At 49.1% G+C, this 20,859-nt stretch overlaps 1 protein-coding gene across 4 annotated transcripts in view; it reads right to left on the bottom strand.

Annotated features, from left to right (window-relative positions):
* GLP2R (glucagon like peptide 2 receptor) overlaps positions 1–20,859 on the bottom strand; it is a 67,292-nt gene that overhangs the window by 45,401 nt on the left and 1,032 nt on the right. For 3 of the 4 annotated variants that reach the window (XM_021066115.1, XM_021066116.1, XM_021066117.1), the window contains exons 2-6: positions 13,969–14,056; positions 12,888–12,992; positions 10,231–10,352; positions 4,338–4,447; positions 1,992–2,145 (exon numbers count right to left, since the gene is read on the bottom strand). In XM_021066115.1, the coding sequence (XP_020921774.1) occupies positions 1,992–2,145; positions 4,338–4,447; positions 10,231–10,352; positions 12,888–12,992; positions 13,969–14,056 (579 nt within the window). 4 annotated transcript variants of the gene reach the window in all.

Raw genomic sequence — 20,859 nt, 5'->3', positions numbered from 1 at the left:
GAGCTGCAGGTGCTGGCCTTCACCACAGCCACAGCAACACCCGATCTGAGCCACATCTGTGACCTATGCTATAGTTTGCGGCAATGCCAGATCCTTAACCCACTGAAAGAGGCAGGGCTTGAACCCACATCCTCACAGATGCTACACTGGGTTCTTATCCCGCTGAGCCAAAACGGGAACTCCAGAAATAGAAAATCTGACTATAAGATTCATAATTAATCCACAGTTAAAAGCCTTCCAATAAGAAAACTCTAGGTCCAAATGGCTTCACTGGGGTAATCTATCAAATATTTAAGAAAGAAATAATACACATTTAAAAAAATTCTTCCAGGGAACTCCCGTCATGGCTCAGTGGGTAATGAGCCCAACTAGTATCCATGAGGATTTGGGTTCAATCCCTGGCCTCGTTCAGTGGGTTAAGGATCCGGTGTTGCCATGAGCTGTGGTGTAGGTCTCAGACCCGGCTTGGATCCCACGTTGCTGTGGCTGTGGCATAGACCGGCAGCTATAGCTCCGATTCAACCCCTAGCCTGGGAACCTCCACATGCCGTTGGTGTGGCCCTTAAAAGACAAAAGACAAAAATAAAAAAATAATAAATCAATAAATAAATAATTCTTCCAGGAGTTCCCATTGTGGCTCATTGGGTTAAGAACTTAACTCGTATCCATGAGGATTCGGTTCCATCCCTGGCCTCGCTCAGTGGGTTAAGGATGCAGCATTGCTGTGAGCTGTGGTGTAGGTTGCAGATGTGGCTCCGACCCAGTGTGGCTGTGGCTGTGGCTGTGGCTGGCAGCTGCAGCTCTGATTCATCCCCTAGCCCAGGAACTTTCATACGCTGAGGGTGTGGCCCTAAAAAAAAAAAAAAAAAAAAAAACCCAAAAAAATTCTTCCAGAGAAGTGAGAAAGAGATGATGTATTTTGAGAGATCAGCACAAATTTTATCCCCAAACCTGATAAAAGCAGCACAAGCATATCTTCTCCACAGTGTTCTGCCTTTATGAAGCGTCTCAGATACTGTGTATTTTTTTTTTTTTTTTTTTTTTTTTACAAATTGAAGATTTGTGGCAACTTTTGTCAGAGGATGATTGGTACTTCTTAGCAATAAAATATTTTAAAATTGGAGTTCCCATCGTGGCGCAGTGGTTAACGAATCGACTAGGAACATGAGTTGCAGGTTCGTCCTGCCTTGCTCAGTGGTTAACGATCGCGTTGCGTAGCTGTGTTAGTTGCAGACGGCTCGATCCCGTTGCTGTGCTCTGGCGTAGGCGGTGCTACAGCTCGATTCAACCCTAGCTGGAACTCCATATGCCGAGGAGCCCAAAGAAATAGCAACAACAAAAAAAAAAAAAAAAAAAAAAAAAAAAAAAATATATATATATATATATATATATATTTTAAAATTAAGATACACAGATTGTGTTTTGGGGTTTTTTTTTTTTTTTTTTTGGCCCGTTTGCCATTTCTTGGGCAGCTCCCTCAGCATATGGAGGTCCCAGGCTAGGGGTCGAATCAGAGCTGTAGCCACCGGCCTATACCACAGCCACAGCCACAGCCACGTCAGATCTGAGCCACATCTGCAACCTACACCACAGCTCAGGGCAATGCCAGATCCTTCACCCACTGAGCAAGGCCAGGGGTCGAACCCGCAACCTCATGGTTCCTAGTCGGATTCGTTAACCGCTGAGCCACGACGGGAACTCCCATAGATTGTGTTTTTGACACCATGCTAACGCACTCTTAATAGACAACGGTTTCCTGCGCACACACTGTTACATGTACCGGGAAACCAAGCGCTTCGTGGGAGTTGCTTTATTGGGACATGCTCTTAATTAGAGGGGTCTGGAACCAAACCACACTAGCTCCAATGCATCCTGTGCAAGAAAAGAACGTGACACCCTTTCTCTCTTTCTTCCCTCCCCAGCCCCACCTTCCGCCCCCTGACTCCCAGGACGGATCCACCCGGTGGGAGCGTGGGTCGGGAAGGACACACCTCCGACACGTAGGACAGCCACGCTTTCTCACTGTCGGGCCTCTTGGAGTAAGAGCTGTCAAAGATGACGTCCTTCGCCAGCACGGCCACGGCTTTCAGGATGAAAGAGGCAAACAGGTTCATGTGGATGTAGTTGCGTGTGCAGTGGAGTTTTCTGTGCAAGGAGAGAACCGAGTACCTTCCCTCAGAAAAGAATGGCTCAGACCTACACGAGTGTGCAGGAACCTGTGCACCCATCCCGGCAGGGCACGGGGGCAGAGGCCAGGCTCTAGAGCTGGATGCCTGGGCTAAAGGATCTTACCTCTCTGTGCCTCACTTCCCTCATCTGTAAGATGGAGAAAATAACACCTCTCACCCATAAGGTGTCCAACGTGCCAGGCTCTGTTCCAAGCTATTTGTGGATGTATTTATGGGCATCCTTACTCCTCATCACCACAGGGGCCGGGGGGGGGGAGGTAGCATCATTATCCTGACTTCACAAATGGGGACATTGAGGCAGAAGCCTTAAGCGACCTGTCCAGAGTCCCAGAACAGTAAGTGGCGGAGCTGAGATTTACACCCAGAAACTCTGAGATCAATATAGGACTCTCAGAGACTTGACTTCCTGTAAGACCAAGGGGACACTGGAGTTCCTGCTGTGGCTCAGCAGAAATGAACCCGACTAGTATCCATGAGGATGCAGCTTTGATCCCTGGCCTCATGAGGTGGCAGAGGTCACAGATGTGGCTTGGATCCCCCATTGCTGTGACTGTGGCATAGGGCGGCAGCTGCAGCTCCGGTTCGACCTCTAGCCTGGGAAGTTCCATATGCCGCAAGGGTGGCCCCAAAAAGAAAAAAAGAAAAAAGAACAAGAGCACTCACCACAGAGGGCTGCAGGTGGATTCAATGGGTATAAAGGGCTTACACAGTACCTGGCACATAATACGCGCCCACCCGGAGCCTCCTGGGCCGGCGGATGTGAAGCCAGGCGCCCTTGGCCTCTCTGGCCGAAGGACCCTTTTCCATCACAGCGCTCTCAGAGCCCAGCTTGTGCTCCTCTGCTGTGATTATCTGGTTCTGCTTTGCTTTAGAGCTGTTATTACTTTTTCAGTCTCCAAAAAGATTGGAGCAGTCTTTGGGTTTTACGATTTGCGCATCCTTCTCCCTAGAACAGGGGTGATTCAAGGACAGGGACCGGGTCTGGCTCTTCCCAGAGCCAGAGGCGAAATGGACAGGCAGTAGAGCCAGGCTCTGCTAAGGTTATTTCCTCCAGGGCTGGGCAGGTGTTTTCTCTCGGCTTGGTTCTGGGACATTGGGGAGGTGCGTGGAGGAGAGAGCAGTGGGCACAGGCTGTGGGGTTCTCCCCATCGTTCAGTAATTGCTCTCCCAGTGGGATACGTGGTCATGACTCCGCTCTCTGCTCTGGGAGCTAAAGGACGTTACGGGATGGAGGGGTCAGGTGGGGCCAGACCTGTGCCTGCAGAGCCCAGGTGGGGAGCAGCTCTGGAACTGGCATCCCTGTCGAATGCTCACTCTGCCATGTGTTACTTGGTTATGTTTCCGAATGGAGCATGACCAGGAGGAGTCTTGGAGGGGGTCTATTAATATCTCACTGGGTGGGTCTAGAAACACGATTTACTAAAATGCACACAGGTTTTGGATTCTGGAAGACAGCACAAGGGAGTGAAAATGCTCAGGCTCTGGACAGCCTGGTTGTGATCCTGGCTCCATCACTCACCCACTGGGTGGTCGTGGACCAGTGGCTTGATCTCTCCCTATTTCAGTGAACTCCCTTGTAAAGTGGAGGTGATAAAATGCTCACCTCCTAGGATTAGCATGACTCAGCTCTGATTAGGAAGGATTTAAATGACTTAATGCATGTACATGCTTAGAACAGTGCCTGGCACCAAGGAAGCACCCAAATGAGGGATGGCTGATTGGAGTCCCAGGGCCCTGGATTAAAACCCCACCCACTAACTTGCTTTGAGGACATTTCTTAATCTCGTCCATAAGATAAGGCATCTGGTGAAGCGGTGAGAATGGTAGCAATGACGTGAGGAGGAATTTAGAACAGGGCGGGGCAGAGGGCAGCTCATCCGAAAGGGTCAAAGCAGAGTCAGGAGTCCCAGAATCCAGTCCTGGCTGTGCTTTGGGACCCGGGGTGATTCCGTGCCTCACCCTGGGCCTCTGAGATCTCTTTTCTTCACCTGCAAAATGGGAGGGATGGTCGGAGACTCTCTTGGATCCCTTCCACCTCTGGTGAACCACGGAATCCCCCCGCCCGGGCTTCTCCCGCCTTCTGAAGGTTGCCAGGGAGCACATTCCCCGGGATACATCTGAACACGTGCCAGCCGACGATCCACTCACCGAAGACACAAGAGGAGGGTCAGAGCCAGGAAGAGGGAGGCGGTGGAGAGGGAGTAGCCCACCGTGTACAGCAGCTGCAGGGTCGACAGCAAGGCGTGGTGGTGCTCCACCTGAGAGCAGAGGAAGAGCAGACGTGACCACCAGCCAGCCAGCCGTGCTGTCCAACCCCCAGCTCCACACCCAGGGCCACCGAGGGTCTAGTACACCTGTCGACACCAACCCTAGTACACCTGTCCACACCATGGCCCTCTGATACATCTCAGAGACCAAGGAGCCTTTATGAGTGAAGAGCCCACGGTGGGTCTCACCTCCGTGGCTGGTCCCCACAGCCCAGCACTGATGCACTAAGATTCACAGCATCATAGGGGAATTATGCTGGGACAAGAGAGCACAACAGGAGTTCCCGTCGTGGCTCAGCGGTTAACGAATCCAACTAGGAACCATGAGGTTACGGGTTCGATCCCTGGCCTCGCTCCATGGGTTAAGGATCCGGTGTTGCCGTGCACTGTGGTGTAGGTTGCAGACACAGCTTGGATCCCGTGTTGCCGTGGCTCTGGTGTTGGCCGGCGGCTGCAGCTCCAATTAGACCCCTAGCCTGGGAATCTCCATATGCCGCAGGAGCGGTCCTAGAAAAGACAAAAAAAAAAAAGAGAGAGAGAGAGAGCACAGCAAAGATGTGGCTTGGATTCAATACCTGGCCTGGGAATTTCCGTATGCTGTGGGTGCAGCCTAGATAAATAAATAAACAAATAAGTAAATAAATATTTTTGGAAACGATCAAATCAAACAAAAACAAACCCGTACACACAGAGAACAGAGTCGTGGTCCCCAGAGGGGAAGGGGCAGCGGGGAGGGTGAAACGGGTGAAGAGGATCAACTGGGTGGGGACGGATGAGAACTAACGACTGGGTGGCGAGCACGCTGGAGCTGGTACAGAAGCCAAAAAAGAACGTCGTACGCGTGGAGCTTGTCTAATGCTATAAACCAACATTACTTCAATACAAAATAAACGCCCGGCTTAAACAACTGCAGCAGTTCATGCCTTTCTACTGTGAGTGGTCGTCCGTTGTGAACATACCACGATGGACGCACACGTCCACCCACGCACGGACTTTGGGATTGTTTGCAGAGCTTGACTTTCACAAACAAAGTTGCTCTGAAACTCTCTGCCCACTTTTTTCCTCCCTTTTCAGCCACACCCGCAGCATGTGAGAATTCCCAGCCCAGGGATCGTATCCGAGCTGCAGCAGGCAACCTAGGTCACAGCTGCAGCAATGCTGGGTCCTTAACCCACTGTGCCACAGTGGGAACTCCTCTGTGCCAGTTTTTAGGTAGAACAGGCTTCCTGTTTTTTTTTCTTTTTAGGGCTCTACTCACAGCATACAGAGGTTCCCAGGCTAGGGGCTGAATTGGAACTGCAGCTGCCGGCCTACGCCACAGCCACAGCAATGCCCGATCCGAGCCACATCTGCGACCTACACCACAGCTCATGGCAATGCCGGATTCTCAACCCACTGAGTGAGGCCAGGCATCGAGCCTGCATCCTCAGGGATACTAGTTGGGTTCTTAACCCACTGAGCCACGACGGGCACTCTGACATAGGAAGGAAATAGGCTTTCCTTCCTCTATTCTAGAAAGAGAATAATGGGGCAGTATGGTGTATGTTTTTCAACTTCTTAAGAAACTGCCGAACTGTTTTCTAAATAAGTGGCATCAATTTGCATTCCCACCAGCAGTGTATGGGAGAGCCAGCTGTGAGAGATTCTAGTAACACTTCATACCATCTGTCTTTTAAATTTTAGCCATTCTGATGGGAGTGTAGCACTCTCACTGGGGCTTTAATTTGCACTTCTCTAATGATTACTGATGTTGAGAATCACTTCATGTACCAATGTGCCATCTGTATATTTTATTTGGAAAGTATATCTGTTCAAATATTTGGCTGTCTTTTAAATTGGATTGTTTGTCCCCATTTTGAGTTGTAAATCTTCCTTATATGTCCCAGATAGAAATCTGCCAGTTAGGTGTGTTGCAAGTATTCTCTCCCATGCCGTGGCTTGCCTTTTTCTTTTTTTTTTTTTTTTTTCCTTTTTTCGTCTTTTGTCCTTTTAGGGCCACACCGCAACACATGGAGGTTCCCAGGCTAGGGATCTAATTGAAGCTACAGCTGCCGGCCTACACCACAGCCACAACAACGCCAAATCCGAGCCGCGTCTGCGACCTACACCACAGCTCATGGCAATGCCGGATCCTCAACCCACTGAGCGAGGCCAGGGATGAACCCGCACCTCATGGTTCCTAGGCAGATTCGTTAACCACTGAGCCACGACAGGAATTCCTGCCTTTTTCTTTTTTCTTTTACCAGTGTCTTTAGAAGAGAATAAGCTTTTAATTTTGATACATTAAAATAATTATGAATAATTCTGATATCAACTTTGTCTTTTATCATTGGCCCCCTTTGCATTTGACTCTCTGTGGTTTCAGTTACCTGCTGTCAACCTTGGTCTAAAAATATTAAATGGAAAATTCCAGAAATAACCAACTCACACATTATACATTGTGTGCCATTTGGAGCCGCGTGATGAAATCTCACATGGGCCCCCACTCTGTCCTTCCTGGGACGTGAATCGTCCCTCTGGCCACACATCCTACTCATTCGTCCCTTAGTGGCCCTTTCAGTGCATAGATGGACTGTCTCAGTTTTGCAATATGTGTGTTCAAGTGACCCCGATTTTACTTTTTTTCCTTTTGGGCCATGCCCATGGCATGCAGAAGTTCCCAGGCCAGGGATCGAACCTGTGCCACAGCAGTGACCTGAGCCACAGCAGGGACAATGCCAGATCTTTAACCTGCTGAGCCACCAGGGAACCCCCAACCCTTATGTTACTGAATCATGGCCCCAAAGACCAGCGATGCTGACAATTCAGAGGTGCCACTTCTTTTAAGTGAAGAGATGAAAGTTCTCAACTTAATAAGGAAAGAAAAAAAAATCATATGCTGAGTTGCTAAATCAACAGTGAGAACCCATCTTCCGTCTGGGGAATTTTAGAGACTCGTGCAAGCCTGGCTGTCACACCTCAAAGGGTAAAAGTTACAGCCATGGTACGTGATACGCGCGTGGTAAGGATGGAAAAAGCATTAAGCGTGTACAATAAGCTATTTCGAAAGAATAACTGAATCACTTTGTTACACAGCAGAAATCATCACAACACTGTAAATCAACTACGCTTCAGTAAAACTTTTTTTTCTTTTGGCTTTTTAAGGCTGCACTTGTGGCATATGGAGGTTCCTAGGCTAGGGGTTGAATCAGAGCTGCAGCTGCCAGCCTATGTCACAGCCGCAGCAATGCAGGATCCAAGCTGCGTCTCTGACCTGCACCACAGCTCATGGCAACGCCAGATCCTTAACCCACTGAGCGAGGCCAGGGATTGAACCTGCAACCTCACAGTTCCTAGTCAGGTTTGTTTCTGCTGTTCCACAATGGGAACTTCCCTCAATAAAACTTTTAAAAATGAAAAAAAAAAAAAGGTATTTGGAAAGAGAGAGACACACACAAGTGCTTGTGTGCAAGCATGCACATGCGTGCGCACACAAACACACACACACACACTCTCTCTCTCCCCCTTGATCCTTAAAAAGTACTAATCAACATGCATAAGGACCCCCAGTGTGTTGTCAGTTGGAAAAACATAACACATCTCATTTGCCAAAACTCCAGAGGGCAAGGATTTACTAACACTTAGCCTTTTTTGGGCAAAATTTCAACCCTCTATTAGAAACACAGGTAAACATGGCCAGATTTTTTTTTTAAAGTATTTGATTTCTTGGAAGTACATCCGTTTACAGAGAGCCATTTGTCCCCACTGCTCTAAAGAGAGAAACCTTTACTTCCTCCCTTAGAAAGTGCAGTTTTCCTTCTTTTTCTATTTTTTAAAAATATATTTATTTTTATTTTTTAATTTAATTTTATTGGCGTATGGTTGATTTACCATGCTATTTTCAGGTGAACAGCAAAATGAGTCAGTCCCATGTATAAATACATCCAATTTTTCCCCATATAGGTTATTACAAACTATGGAGTATGTTTTCCTGTGCTACACAGTAGGTTCTCGTTAATCATCTATTTTATATAATAGTGTGTATGTGTTACTCCCACCTTCTCAATTCTTCCACACCTCCAACATTTTCACTAGGGTAACCCTAAGATTGGTTTTGAAACCTGTGAGTTTGTTTGGCCAAGACGTGGAAATGTCCATCAACAGAGGAACAGATAAAGACAATGTGGTACATATATGCAATGGAATACTACTCAGTCATGAAAAAGAAGGAAATAATGCCATCGGCAGCAACATGGATGAACTGAAGGATGATCAGTTTTCAAATCTTGTTCTGCTGTCTCTATCCGCTGACCTCAGCCCAGAGCAAGCAGCAGGCATCTCACACCTGCTGGTGGATTCATCCTTATCACCTCTGTCCAGTCTCTTCAGAGTCACTTGGGGAACTCTTCTACCAGTACGGAGGCCTAGACCTCACTACACCCCCATTGACTCAGAATGTGTGAAACTGTTCATTTAATATTTCATGAGTGCCCACTCTATGTCTGCAAAGGCTTGTGTGCTGCCCAGCACTAGGCCAGGGGGTGGCAGGTATCAGATTTAACTATGACTTTGTCATCATTCTCAAGGAGCTTCATCCAGGAGGGAAGATGAGAAATAGACACAATGCGTCCAACTTGGGGCAAGTGGTAAGCACAGCTTTGGTGTTTTGACAAAAGTCACATTCTTGAGAGACTGAATCCAGTCTGCCCACAGATGTGATTTTGATAGCTCTAAGAGGGGGGACCTGTCCCACAGTCAGATTGTCTGGGGAACATGGAATTGTGTTAAATCAAGTCATAAAGTTAAAAAAGGTTTAGAGTATTTCCCTTGTGGCGCAGAGAGTTAAGGATCTGGCGTTGTCACTGCAGCAACTCGGGTTGATGCTGTGACGTGGGTTTGATCCCTGCTCTGGGGAACTTGCACTTGCCAAAGGCACATCGAGGGGGAGAAAATAGGTTTAGAAAAAAATTCCCTGCGGATAGAGCGGACGTGGTGGGAGGCTCTTCATGCCTGATGGGAAGGCGGGGCAGACTGAAGAGACCCAAGGACAGGCTGATGTGTACTTGGAAGGAGATGAGCAGCATCCCGGATGGCTTACTGCCCAGGGGCCAGGCTGGATGCTGGTGGCGGGGGCTGGCACCTTATTTACGTCATGCAGACGAGGAGTCAGATTCTCCCTGGAGACCCGTATGCCTATCAACTCTCTAAGCCCTCACAGCGGTCACATGCAATAAACATGCTCCCCAGGGGCTGGATGGGGAGGAAGAAGCACAGAGTGATGGAGGGTGGGGCGTGAAGAGCACGAAGCAAAGCCTCTGGACGTGAAGTCCAGCTGCCTGGGCCCTTGGCCTTGAGCTGGTGACCCCAGCGCTAGGTGTGCGTCCCCCTCAGGAGTCAACAATTTAATGGGGGTGGGAGAAAACCATCTAGAGGGGACGGTGCTGTAAAGGACTTGGGGGGCTAGGGGGGAGAAGGTAGAAAGTGACCACAGTGGTGGCCTTGGAAGGTTTCACTTGGAAAGCGACATTGAGCTGAAACATGGGTGACAGGCAGAAGGAAGGTGCTCCAGGCAGAAGCCCAGCGGGCACAGACGGCTGGGATCCCGTCTGGTCCCAGCAACAGGAGACCCTTGGCGGCTGCCGCAGGGGTTCTCTTTGGTGGGACTGGGGACCTTCCAGGGTGAGTCTGGGGCAGATGCGCTAGGGGCAGGCTCTTGAGGGGCCGCCGTGGTGGGGGTCTCAGCGGAGGATGGTCTGGGCCGCAGGGTGCGACCTCTCAGAGCCCAGCCGACTCACATTTTGTTTGAAGCTGTGGTCCTCGGAGCACTGGGAGTCGTCCTGCCAAACATCCGTGGAGTTCTGCAGCGTCTGCCAGGAGCCCCGAGGCAGGCAGTATCGGTAGGCCCTTCCAGAGTTCTCTGAAAGTAAACAGAGCTCTGGGGGAAAGGTCGGAACACGCAGCCCGCTCCCTGAGCACGTGGGAAGGCCGCCGCCGGTCCAGCCGGGCTATGGAAAATCCCAGGGAAGAGGAATTTTCGCTTCCCCTTCTGGGGGCTGGTTAGCATCCCTGCTGTTTACTTGGGATGGAGAGAAAATCACGGAAGCCTCTGCCCCTTTAACATCTGCAGTGTTTACCAAAGTCTCCGGAGCTAGAACAGTCCCTGGTGACTCAGAGGTGTGACAGCCCTCCAAGGTGCAGTCCAGCTGGGAGACACAGGCCTGGGGCTTCCTGGCACTTCGGGTGCAGAGGGGCGTCTCGTTCTGACACCCAGGAGGCCGTGCCAGCAGGGAGAGGGGGCCCTGGAGCAAGCCTGCTCTGCCACCTACAGCTCTGTGGCCTTGGGCGGGGCCTCAGTGCTCTCTGTCCCTCACCTCCCACTTCCGATGACAGGTCTTGACTGTCCTACCTCCAGTCTTTTTCTCTTCTCTTTCCTCTTCCTTCCAACCTCTTGCCTCATCCTCTCTTCTTCTGGGCCTCTGCAGAAGCTCCCAGACTCACCTCCCCAACCCCCTTCATCCCGCAAACCGTAGGCCAGCAACCTCATCTCCCCAAACCATGAATCCCATGATGCCTCTCTCATGCTTCCACACCTTCCGGGGACCCACAAAGTCCTTCCCTGCAGAGGGAAGTTTAACACCCCTGGGGTAAAGCACGGTTTCCTTGGCCATCAGGCCCCAGCTTGTGGTCCATCTGCCGTGCTAGGCATCCTCTTCCTTCTCATGTCCTAACACTCCTGCCTCTAATCTCATCTCACAAGGATGCTGCTCCATCCTTTCCTCCCCAGACACCTGCACTGGTCCCACCTTCTCCTTGGACCACAGGCACCTGTTTAGACTTGAAAGACTTAACACACAAAATGTCAGGTTGGAAGAGCACCTTTCTACCTTTTGGGACTCACACTCCCTTGAGTACATTTCAGAAACCCAGGATCCAATTTTTTTTTTTCTTTAAGAAAGACTTTAATTCAACTTTTTGGTAAATTTGATCACTTTCTCTCTCTCTTTCTCTCTTTTTTCCCTCCCCGCACCTATGGCAGGTGGAGGTTCTCAGGCCAGAGGTCAAACCCAAGCCGCAGCAGTGAGTGACCCAAGTCGCTGGAGTGACAATACCAGATCCTTTAGCCACTGTGCCACCAGGGAACTCCCTGATCACTTTTTCCTCTTACAATGGAATGGATCTGTGTTTTTAGCTCTTGGGAAGGAACAGGTAGACAACGGAGGTGGGCAGAGGTGATCTGTTCCACGTGCCCTTGAGGTGTCACAGACATTCAGGTCCTTAAAGCCCTGAAGGTATCCAAGGGTCTGAGTTTGGTGGGGTTCCGCCTCGGCTCCCATTTACAAAGCACCTGCTGTGTGGCTGATGTGTGGCTGACTCAGTGTGTGCCTTGTCACTCCTTCCTCAACATGACCTCGAGAATTGGCCAATATTCACTTCCCTTTACAAAGAAACCACAGCTCAGAGGCTCTGGGAACTAGCCACAAGTCTTGGCGTGTTGAATAGAGGGACAGGGTCCATGTCCAGTGTTCTTCCCTCCCCACCGAGCCGACCCCTCTAGTCATCAACTCTCTAGCATCTTCCCTCAAACACACATCCTCATGCTCCTGGGCTCATTCCCACTGGATTTCCCCAGAGAACATTCCACAGAATGTGTCACTACTGCTCCCACCCAGAACCGCACCTTCCTTCAAAATTCTCTCTCTTTGCATTGGAGGCATCAGCATATTGAAACCCAATTTTAACTGATGTGATAACCTCTTGGGTTGAAGTTAGATACAAAATATCACCATCTTGCCTTCTCAGAAACCCATCCTCTCTTTGTCTTGCCTGGAACTTTGTAACCGCTGATGTTTCTGGAGAATAGTTGCCTGGTCTTCGATTTGAATGGTTTCTCTCTCCCCTTCCAGCCCAGCAGAGGCTGGGTGGCTGGGGCAGGTGGAGGTGGTTCTTCAGTAATGGGTGGGACAAGCTAAGGGTTAAATCCCCCATCCGAGTCCCATGGGGCTTAAAAGCACCAATTCCACCGCACCTCCTCCCAACGCTATTGCAAGGGTAGTTTTGACATCCTTCTTCTCCATCAGAGGAGCCAAAGGCTGTGGGGCCGTGAGCACCCCAGTCTTTCTCCCCATCTTTCTCCTCGCCACAACAGCGATCATTCTGACTCTCCCTGCCACAAAGTCAGGGGCAGTGAGACCTGGACCCTCCAACCTTCAAAGAAAAGAGGGATATTCTAGAATCAGGACATTCAGGCACAGAAGACTTGTAGGAAGGCAAGAGAGAGGCAGAGAAGAAAAGGACATGTGTTGCTGATGCTTCGAAGGAGACCTCTCGTGGGAGAAGAGGCCTTGAGAAAAGCACCTGGTTGGAGCCCTCTCCTAACCGTCCCCTGGCTGGTCTACCCAGGAGGGACCAGCCATTAAGGCAACTGTCAGAAATTGGTAAAATAAGACCTTACCTTCACGCCACCAAGGTAAGTATGAGGGGCAGGGAACAGAAACGTTTCCGGCAGAGGAATGAGGCCAGCATATATATCGATCGAAGGTCCCGTTACACACTGTGTCTGCAGAGAGAAGGAGACAAAATAAACTGATGGAGGCAGAGCTACCAGGAACCCAGAGCCCGCCTTCCTGGCATCCCTGTTGTAAGAGGAATGGGGACCAGCACGGGCGCCCGGGCCTCCAGACGGGTCAAGGATAAGGAACCACATGGGGAGGGCAGGAAAGCTTCATGCAGCCTGCCAAGCTGTGGCTCTGTCTCCCCAACTTGACCCCTGGCAATGGTCCAGGCGGTAGGTCAACGTGCACGTTACGCTGATGATGGTTTACTTTACATGAGCCGAAATCTCATAGAAGCTCGGGTCAGGAGGATGCCTGGATGTTCCGCCAGTGCCTTCTGTCCCATCATTAACTAAGTAATTGTCAAACCTTCACCAGTTAGATCCCGGAACACCCTTACTATGACATGTGCCACAGGACCAGTGGCTATAAGGGCACCTGCAGAACTGAGGTTCAGGGTCACGTGTTCCCAACACAAGCACTGCCTGGTCAGATTCTCCTGCTGGAAGACTAATCCAATGATTGTTATGAAATATGTGGGCAGCTCAAGCTCAGGGGATGAGGTACACCCTGGTGCTCGGTGATGAGATGCTCCAAACCTAAGTCCCAGCCTTCTGGGCCCCCAGAAGCCAATGAAGGGCTTCCAGTGGATTCCAAGCTCCTGGGGACACAGCCACCATGCTGCAAGGAAGCCCAGGCCGTATGAAGAGGCCAGGTGAAGTTCTGGCTAATAGACCTGGCTTGACTCTCAGCATCAACCAGACACAGGCATGACCCAGACTTCAGATGCTTCTAGTTCCTGACTTTGAGTCTTCCAGCTGAATTCCAGACCTTGTAGGGCAGACACAAGCCACCCTCCATGTATTCTGTCTCAATTCCTGACCCACAGAAACTGTGAGCGTTAATCATTATCATGTTTTAAGCCACTAAGCTTTGGGGCTATTTGTTACACAGCCATAGACAACTAATACATGTGCTTACCGGAAGTTTCCTTGAGTAAGTCTTTCAGACACTTCTCTTTGTACTGAGCCCACTTCCGTGTTGTCTCCTCAAGGAGAGAGCCTGTAACCTGAGCAGAAAAGACTCTGGTGACCCCCAGGTAGTGGCAAACACAGAGGCAGACTTGATTCTTTTTTTTCCTTTTTAAAAAATTTTTTATCTTTTTCGTCTCCTGTCTTTTTAGGGCCCCATCCACGGTGTATGGAGGTTCCCAGGCTAGGGGTCTAATTGGAGCTGTCACTGCCGGCCTACACCACAGCCACAGCAATGCCAGATCCTTAACCCCCTGAGCGAGGCCGAGGATCGAACCACAACCTTATGGTTCCTAATCGGATTCGTTTCTGCCGCACCATGACGGGAACCCCAGCCTTGATTCTTAAACCTTCCCATTGAAGAGCCCATAATGGTCTGCACCACAAAACAATTTCCTCGGCATCTTATGCTTTATCTTAAAGGTACATACACATTTTACATTTGCTCCATAGTCTGATCACATTGGGTTTGATACAAACAAGAAAGACTTTTTTTTCCCGAAACCTTCAATGAGGCTGACATTTCAAGAGGCGTGTCCATCCTGAAGTTTCACAACCGACCAGACCAACAGTTGCATGTTTCTAAGACTATGTAGAGAAGAACAGTAAGCGCTCAAGGATGTGTCAGAGAAGGGCCACAACTGTCGCAGGGGCCGAGCTCTGCCACCCAGGTGCTTGCGTGTCCAGCGGTGCAGACACGGGGTCCGCAGATGCTCGGCTACTGCACCCAGGCGTTGGGATGTTTTTTCTTTCCAACATTCCATAAACCCTTGGATGTTCAGCACATTCCTTTTGGGGCTTTTCAGATCATTGGGTTGCCTAACGACTTGTCATTGTGTGGCTGGACCATTCGTGTTGGTTTTGAAAGGGGCTGTCTCTTCTTCAATGTCCTCATTTTCACTGAGCACTTCCTGTGTGCCAGGCTTTGCATTAGGAAGGGATTGAGGGCCTTACAAAGAGGGGCAGAACAGTCTCTGTCCTAAGGGACTTAGCATCTGCCAAAGATACGGCGGTTATGTAATCGGTTGGCCCACTAGGTCAAGTGACAGTCTTACCCTGTCATCCTCTGCTTCTGAAGAGGCTCGTCCCCCGGGGGCTCAATTTTGACACCACTGTCCTCTTAGTCACAAACCAGAGCCAGGAGTTGTCCCCCACCCCTCCCTCGCCTGCACCCCCACATCCCCCCCCACCCCCCGCACCAGAGTCTGTCCTCCCACAAATCTCTCCTGTCCAAGCCTGCCTCCCATTTCCTCCACCTGCAGCCTGGTGGCTCTGCCCCACCTCCCCCCGGTCCAGGGGACTGGTCCGCAGGGCAGACCTGCGCATGGGGCTCTCCTGCCTAAAGGCTTCCCCTTGGGACCTGCTGACTCAGGGTTTCGCTTCGCAGCCACCCCTGCCCCACGTCTCTCAAGCCCAGGGTGGTCTTTGCTCTTCCCACTGGCACCTCCCTCCCACTCTCATCTTCCCTCGGCACCCCCCACTCATCTCTCAACGTTCAGCAAGCTCACGACCTCTGGTCCCCCTTGGCCACCTCTCTCACTGAAGTCTGGAGCTGCGAACATTCCTCAGTCCCTGTGGCCGACAAACAGCCCATCATATTATATTGTCACCGACAGGTCCCACTTGTTCCTCGCACTCACAACCCCGTACGTTCCTTGGGGCTGAGATAAGCTTTCTTTCTTTTTCTTTCTCTTTTTTCTTTTTTTGGTCTTTTTAGGGATACACCCAAGGCATATGGAGGTTCCCAGGCTAGGGGTCCAATTAGAGCTACAGCTGCAGGCCTACACCACAGCCACAGCCACGGCAGATCCAAGCCACGTCTGTGACCTACACCACAGTTCATGGCAACACCAGATCCTTAACCCACTGAGTGAGGCCATGGACCGAACCCACAACCTCGTGGTTCCTAGCTGGATTCGTTTCCGCTGCACCACGATGGGAACTCTTGAGGTAGGCTTTCATCTCTGAACACCAGCCACTAGCACAGGAGCTATGTTCTCTTTCCTCCCCATTTTCCAGGTAAAGAAACAGAGGCACAGTTGTGAGGCAGAAGGGGTGGGATGAACACGGGAGGGGTTAAACATGAGGTCTGGGCGAAGATCACCCAGCTAGTCCCTCGGCTTTCCAGCTTGGTCTCCTCTCACAAGCGGTAACACACCGAATGCTTTCCTGTGCCAGGTAGATAATCTGAAAGAATGAGGTAGGACCAGTGTGGCAGAGGCCATCATAAACTGGGAAGATGTTCCACCAAAAGGTATTCAAACAGAGAGTGAGCGAGAATACACACAATAAAACAAAAGCCACCTACGAGCCCACAGGCAGGCAGGTCTCACCTCCTAAATAATGGTCGAATCTACCCCCTCCTCCGCCCGGTGTGCACCCCTCCCCCAGGCCCAGGGCATTCATGGTGGGGCCTGTGAGTAGCTCCTTTGCAATGTTTCCAGAGAATCACACAGCCAACTTTCCAAAGAAGAGCTAGCATGGTCATCGTTCCCAAACTTTCTCAATTCTTAGCGTCTTTCACGTCTTGATAATTTTTCCACAGGACCCCCAGGCCGAAAGAAAGACCTCAAGTTCCACTAATTATCTGAACAAAACCATAATTCAAAAAGATACACACACCCCTATGTTCACAGCAGCCCTATTCACAATAGCCAAAACATGGAAACCAGCTAAATGCCCTATTCACAATAGCCAAAACATGGAAACCAGCTAAATGTCCATTGCCAGAGGAATGGATTAAGAAGATGTGGTACACAGACACAACGGAATACTACTCAGCCATGAAAAAGAAAAAAATAACGCCATTTGCAGCAATATGCATGCAACCGGAGGCCATCATACTAAGTGAAGTAAGTCAGAAAGAGAAGGACAAATACCATACGATATCACTTCCACATGGAATCTAAAATATGGCACCTGATCCCTGGCCCAGGAACACCATATGCCACAGCATGGCCAAAATGAAAATAAATAAATAAATAAATAAATAAATAAATAAATAAATAAAACACAGCACAAACGAACCTACCTACAAAAGAGAAACAGCCTGACAGACATAGAGAACAGACTTGTGGTTGCCCAGGGGGAGGGGGGCAGAGTGGGACGGACTGGGAGTTTGGGGTTGGTAGAGATGCAAACTACTACATTGAGAATGGATAGACAACAAGGCCCTACTGAAGAGCACAGGGAACGACAACCAGTCTCCTGGGATAGACGATGATGAAAAAGAATATAAAAAAAGAATGTACATATATGTATGATCGAGTCACTTTGTGGTACAGAAGAAATTAACACGACATCATAAATCAACTTTAATTAAAAAATAATAAATTTCCACTAATTAAGTCAGTAGGTCCAAACAACTGAAATAAGTTCCTACGTCCTAACAACGTAGTGCCTGCTGGGAGGTGACAAGCTTCAAACCTAAGAATCAGAGAGGACACCCCCACCTGTGTCCCTGCTCTACACAGACCTCTTGTGGGGTATTTGCCTTTTATCACAGGAACTGCAGAAAAAGCCCAGCTTTGCAAAGATGCGACATCATCAAAAGGAATGAACCATGATACAATGTTGAAACCATGAACTCCCTCGAGTTAGTCATTGCCACAGTGTGAAAACATTTTGTACTGCTGCTTCTCTCAAAAAAATTAAGACATCTACCAGTGATGCCCTGGGGTACCTTAGCACACAATTTGGAAACCGGGGGATTAGACAAGAAATAGTCATTGTGATGATTGTGATGATAAGATAATTGGCATTTACCCCTTGATTTCGGTTCACAGTGAGCTTTAAATCTCTATTAATAATCTCTCGCTGATATGGCCCAAGAGGCAAATGGAGCATTAGCAACACACTGTTTAAAGAAATACACATCCAGGAGTTCCCATCATGGCGCAGTGGAAACGAATCTGCCTAGGAACCATGAGGTGGCCGGTTCAATCCCTGGCCTTGCTCAGGGGGTTAAGGATCCGGCGTTGCTGTGAGCTGTGGTGTAGGTCGCAGACGCAGCTCAGATCTGGCATTGCTGTGGCTCTGGCGTAGGTTGGCATCTGTAGCTCCAATTTACTCCTAGCCTGGGAACCTCCATATGCTGTGGGTGCAGCCCTGAAAAGATAAGAAAAAAAGAAAGAAAGAAATACACATCCTAATGGGACCATAATTGACTATATTGTTTTCACAAATTCAGGGCAGAACCAAATCAGCAGCTTCCAGAATCCTCCAAGTCACCCAAGTAAGACCCTTTCTTAGATCAAGTGCTGTTTCTCTCCTCAGGGACTTTACCCAGACCTGGCAGGAGAAGCGATCAGAAAATCAATGGTGTGTGTGAGCCGGTGCTGGACTAACTTTCCCCGATGCCCCCCTGCTCTTTGACATGGCGAATGCCCGTGGTCAAAAGCAGAAAAAAAAAGAGAACCTAAGATGCACTGAATCTGGTCTGTCTAGGGAGCTGGACAAACACAGATTACCTTCCCAGGTACTGTCCTAACGACACCAAAAGCCAAAGAGGCAAAGCCAAGTTCAATCACAGTCAAATCCAAACAAAGTCACGCAGAAAGGAGATGCGTGAGTGGGTGGTTTCCACCTGGAAAAGTCCAGCTTGATCTTGATTCCCCTTGTCCTTGAATGAGCCACCAGCCTCGGGGACTAAATTGGCTAAGAAGGGATTAAGGAAAAGAAAGGGGGGAAAGCCGTGGTTGACTTGCGTTAAATGAAGCATCTATTATTCTTCGTAACTGAAGGAACAGACTTCACTGTAAATAAAATTAAGAGGTCCAGACAAGGAAAAAGGGGAGACAATGGGATCTTAATCTTTTTACTCAGACACAACCATCTCCTTCCAGAAGCTTCTCTCTGCCCTCACATCCATCCTTTTTCTTTCTTCTCTTTTGAATTGTAACCCAAGAGGTTAAATCTTCTGCTTCACTGGACGATATATTGGGAATATATTTCCGTTTCAAGAATGACACTTTTAAAACACCATTTCAAGAGTATCCATTTAATTTTCCGTGGACGAATGTGATATGATTTTTTAACTCTAGTACATAACATCTACATTGTTTTAGATGTTTGCAAATATAAATGATGCCCTAATGAAAACAGTCACTGCTAAACATTTGAGCGCATCTTTATTTTCTTAGGAGAAATTCTTCGAATTGGAATTTCTGGGTCATAGGCAATGTACTGCCAGACTATCCGAACCAAAACAAATTTTTTTTTGTTTTAATTTAAAAATATGCACCTTTTTACATTCCCATCAGCCATATATGAAAGAGCCACACATTTTGCTTCTCAAAGAGCCTTGGAGAGTTGATGTTTTTTGATGCCGGAGCAATTACTAATTAACATAAATGAGTTGGGGGAGGGGGAGTGAAAAGATGGCACCGTTTCCCCAGCTGGAATTTGGAAACTAAACTATCCGTGAGAATTCCTCATTAAGTGAATTTTATGAAGACTTCCTGCCAAGAAACACGCCACGGTCACTCATATCCAGGCACAACTCATCATGGAAATCTACGGAACGCCTCATCCCATAAACATCTGGAGAGAGAAGATGGTGTTTAAGACGGATCACCAAGAGGAAGGGGCATCGGGACTGGATACACGCACCTCAGCACAGAGGGGGAGGTTCTGGAGACAGACCGGGTGGCAGAGGCGGGGAGGGGACACTGCTCACAGGCACAGTACGGACGATGGAAATACCAGGGTGTGGCTTTGTCAGCATTATAAGCCGGCCCGAGGCACGGCAGAGCCTGCTGTTGTAACAGAAATGTTCAGGTGTCAGCAGCTTCCGAGGAAGAGGAACGCTAGGGAAGAAAGAACACAGGACTTCAAATACCCTGGGGGTAGGCACGCCGGCCCCACTGCTCCCAAGCTGCACGGCGGCGATCACCTGGCTCCTGTGCATCTTAACTTCCCTGTCTGTTAAATGGGTTCAGTAACAATACCTTTCTCCGAGGCTCCTCATGAGGTTTGGGCAAGATGGTTTATGCTAGATGCCAAGTGCTGCAGTGCTTGTTTGCATCTAATAGACAATTTGACCTCAGAGACACTGGAGGCAAAAGGGATGCAGAATTTGGCGGCTGCAAATCAAGATGCGCTCTGCCCACAGACCAAAGGAGAAGAGAAGCATTTCTCAAGACCTTTCCTGCTTCAGAGGAAGGGAACTGAAGCTCCTTCGCATCATGGCCCAGAATAAAAGCCGAACCTCGAAAAGGGGCAAAGGTCTCGCCTCCTTGGATAAGACTAGAACAAACTGTCAGCATGCCCCCCTAAAGGGAATGGTCACACGTGTTTTGTTACATTCCTGAAGCCCTTAAACACCATGCCGGGCAGCTCCAGTTAGAGACGCAGAAAGAGTTCAACCTCCTGTAAAATGGGACTCACAGGAGACCCTCCCTCCCAGGGTTGCTAGAGCATGAAGTGAGATAATAGGAGGGCACCAGACCTGGTGCATAGTAAGGGCTCAATAAAAATGTTAGCTTGTGTTATTCATGTATTTTGCTAGGAAAAAAGCAAGAAAATATGTATAGCATGTTATAGCATGAGGTGATTTTTTTTTCAAGCTTTATGTAAATAAATGGTACAAAAGCGTCTGTAAGTATAAGGTAAAAAAAATGTAAGGGTGAGCTCTGGGTGGAGAGAGTACAGTGATTTGTAGTTTATCTTTATACCTCTTTGGGGTTTATAAGTTTCTTTTTTTTTTTTTCTTTTTTTTTTTCTTTTTGCTTTTTAGGGCCACACCTGCGGCATACGGAGGTTCCCAGGCTAGGTGTCCAATTGGGGCTACAGCTGCCGGTCTACACCACAGCCACAGCAACTTGGGATCTGAGCCGCATCT

This window comes from Sus scrofa, chromosome 12 (genome assembly GCF_000003025.6).
Source record: "Sus scrofa isolate TJ Tabasco breed Duroc chromosome 12, Sscrofa11.1, whole genome shotgun sequence".
Classification (NCBI taxonomy): Eukaryota; Metazoa; Chordata; class Mammalia; order Artiodactyla; family Suidae; genus Sus; species Sus scrofa.
Note: the sequence above shows the minus strand (reverse complement) of the source record. Positions and strands in the feature narration are given on the sequence as shown.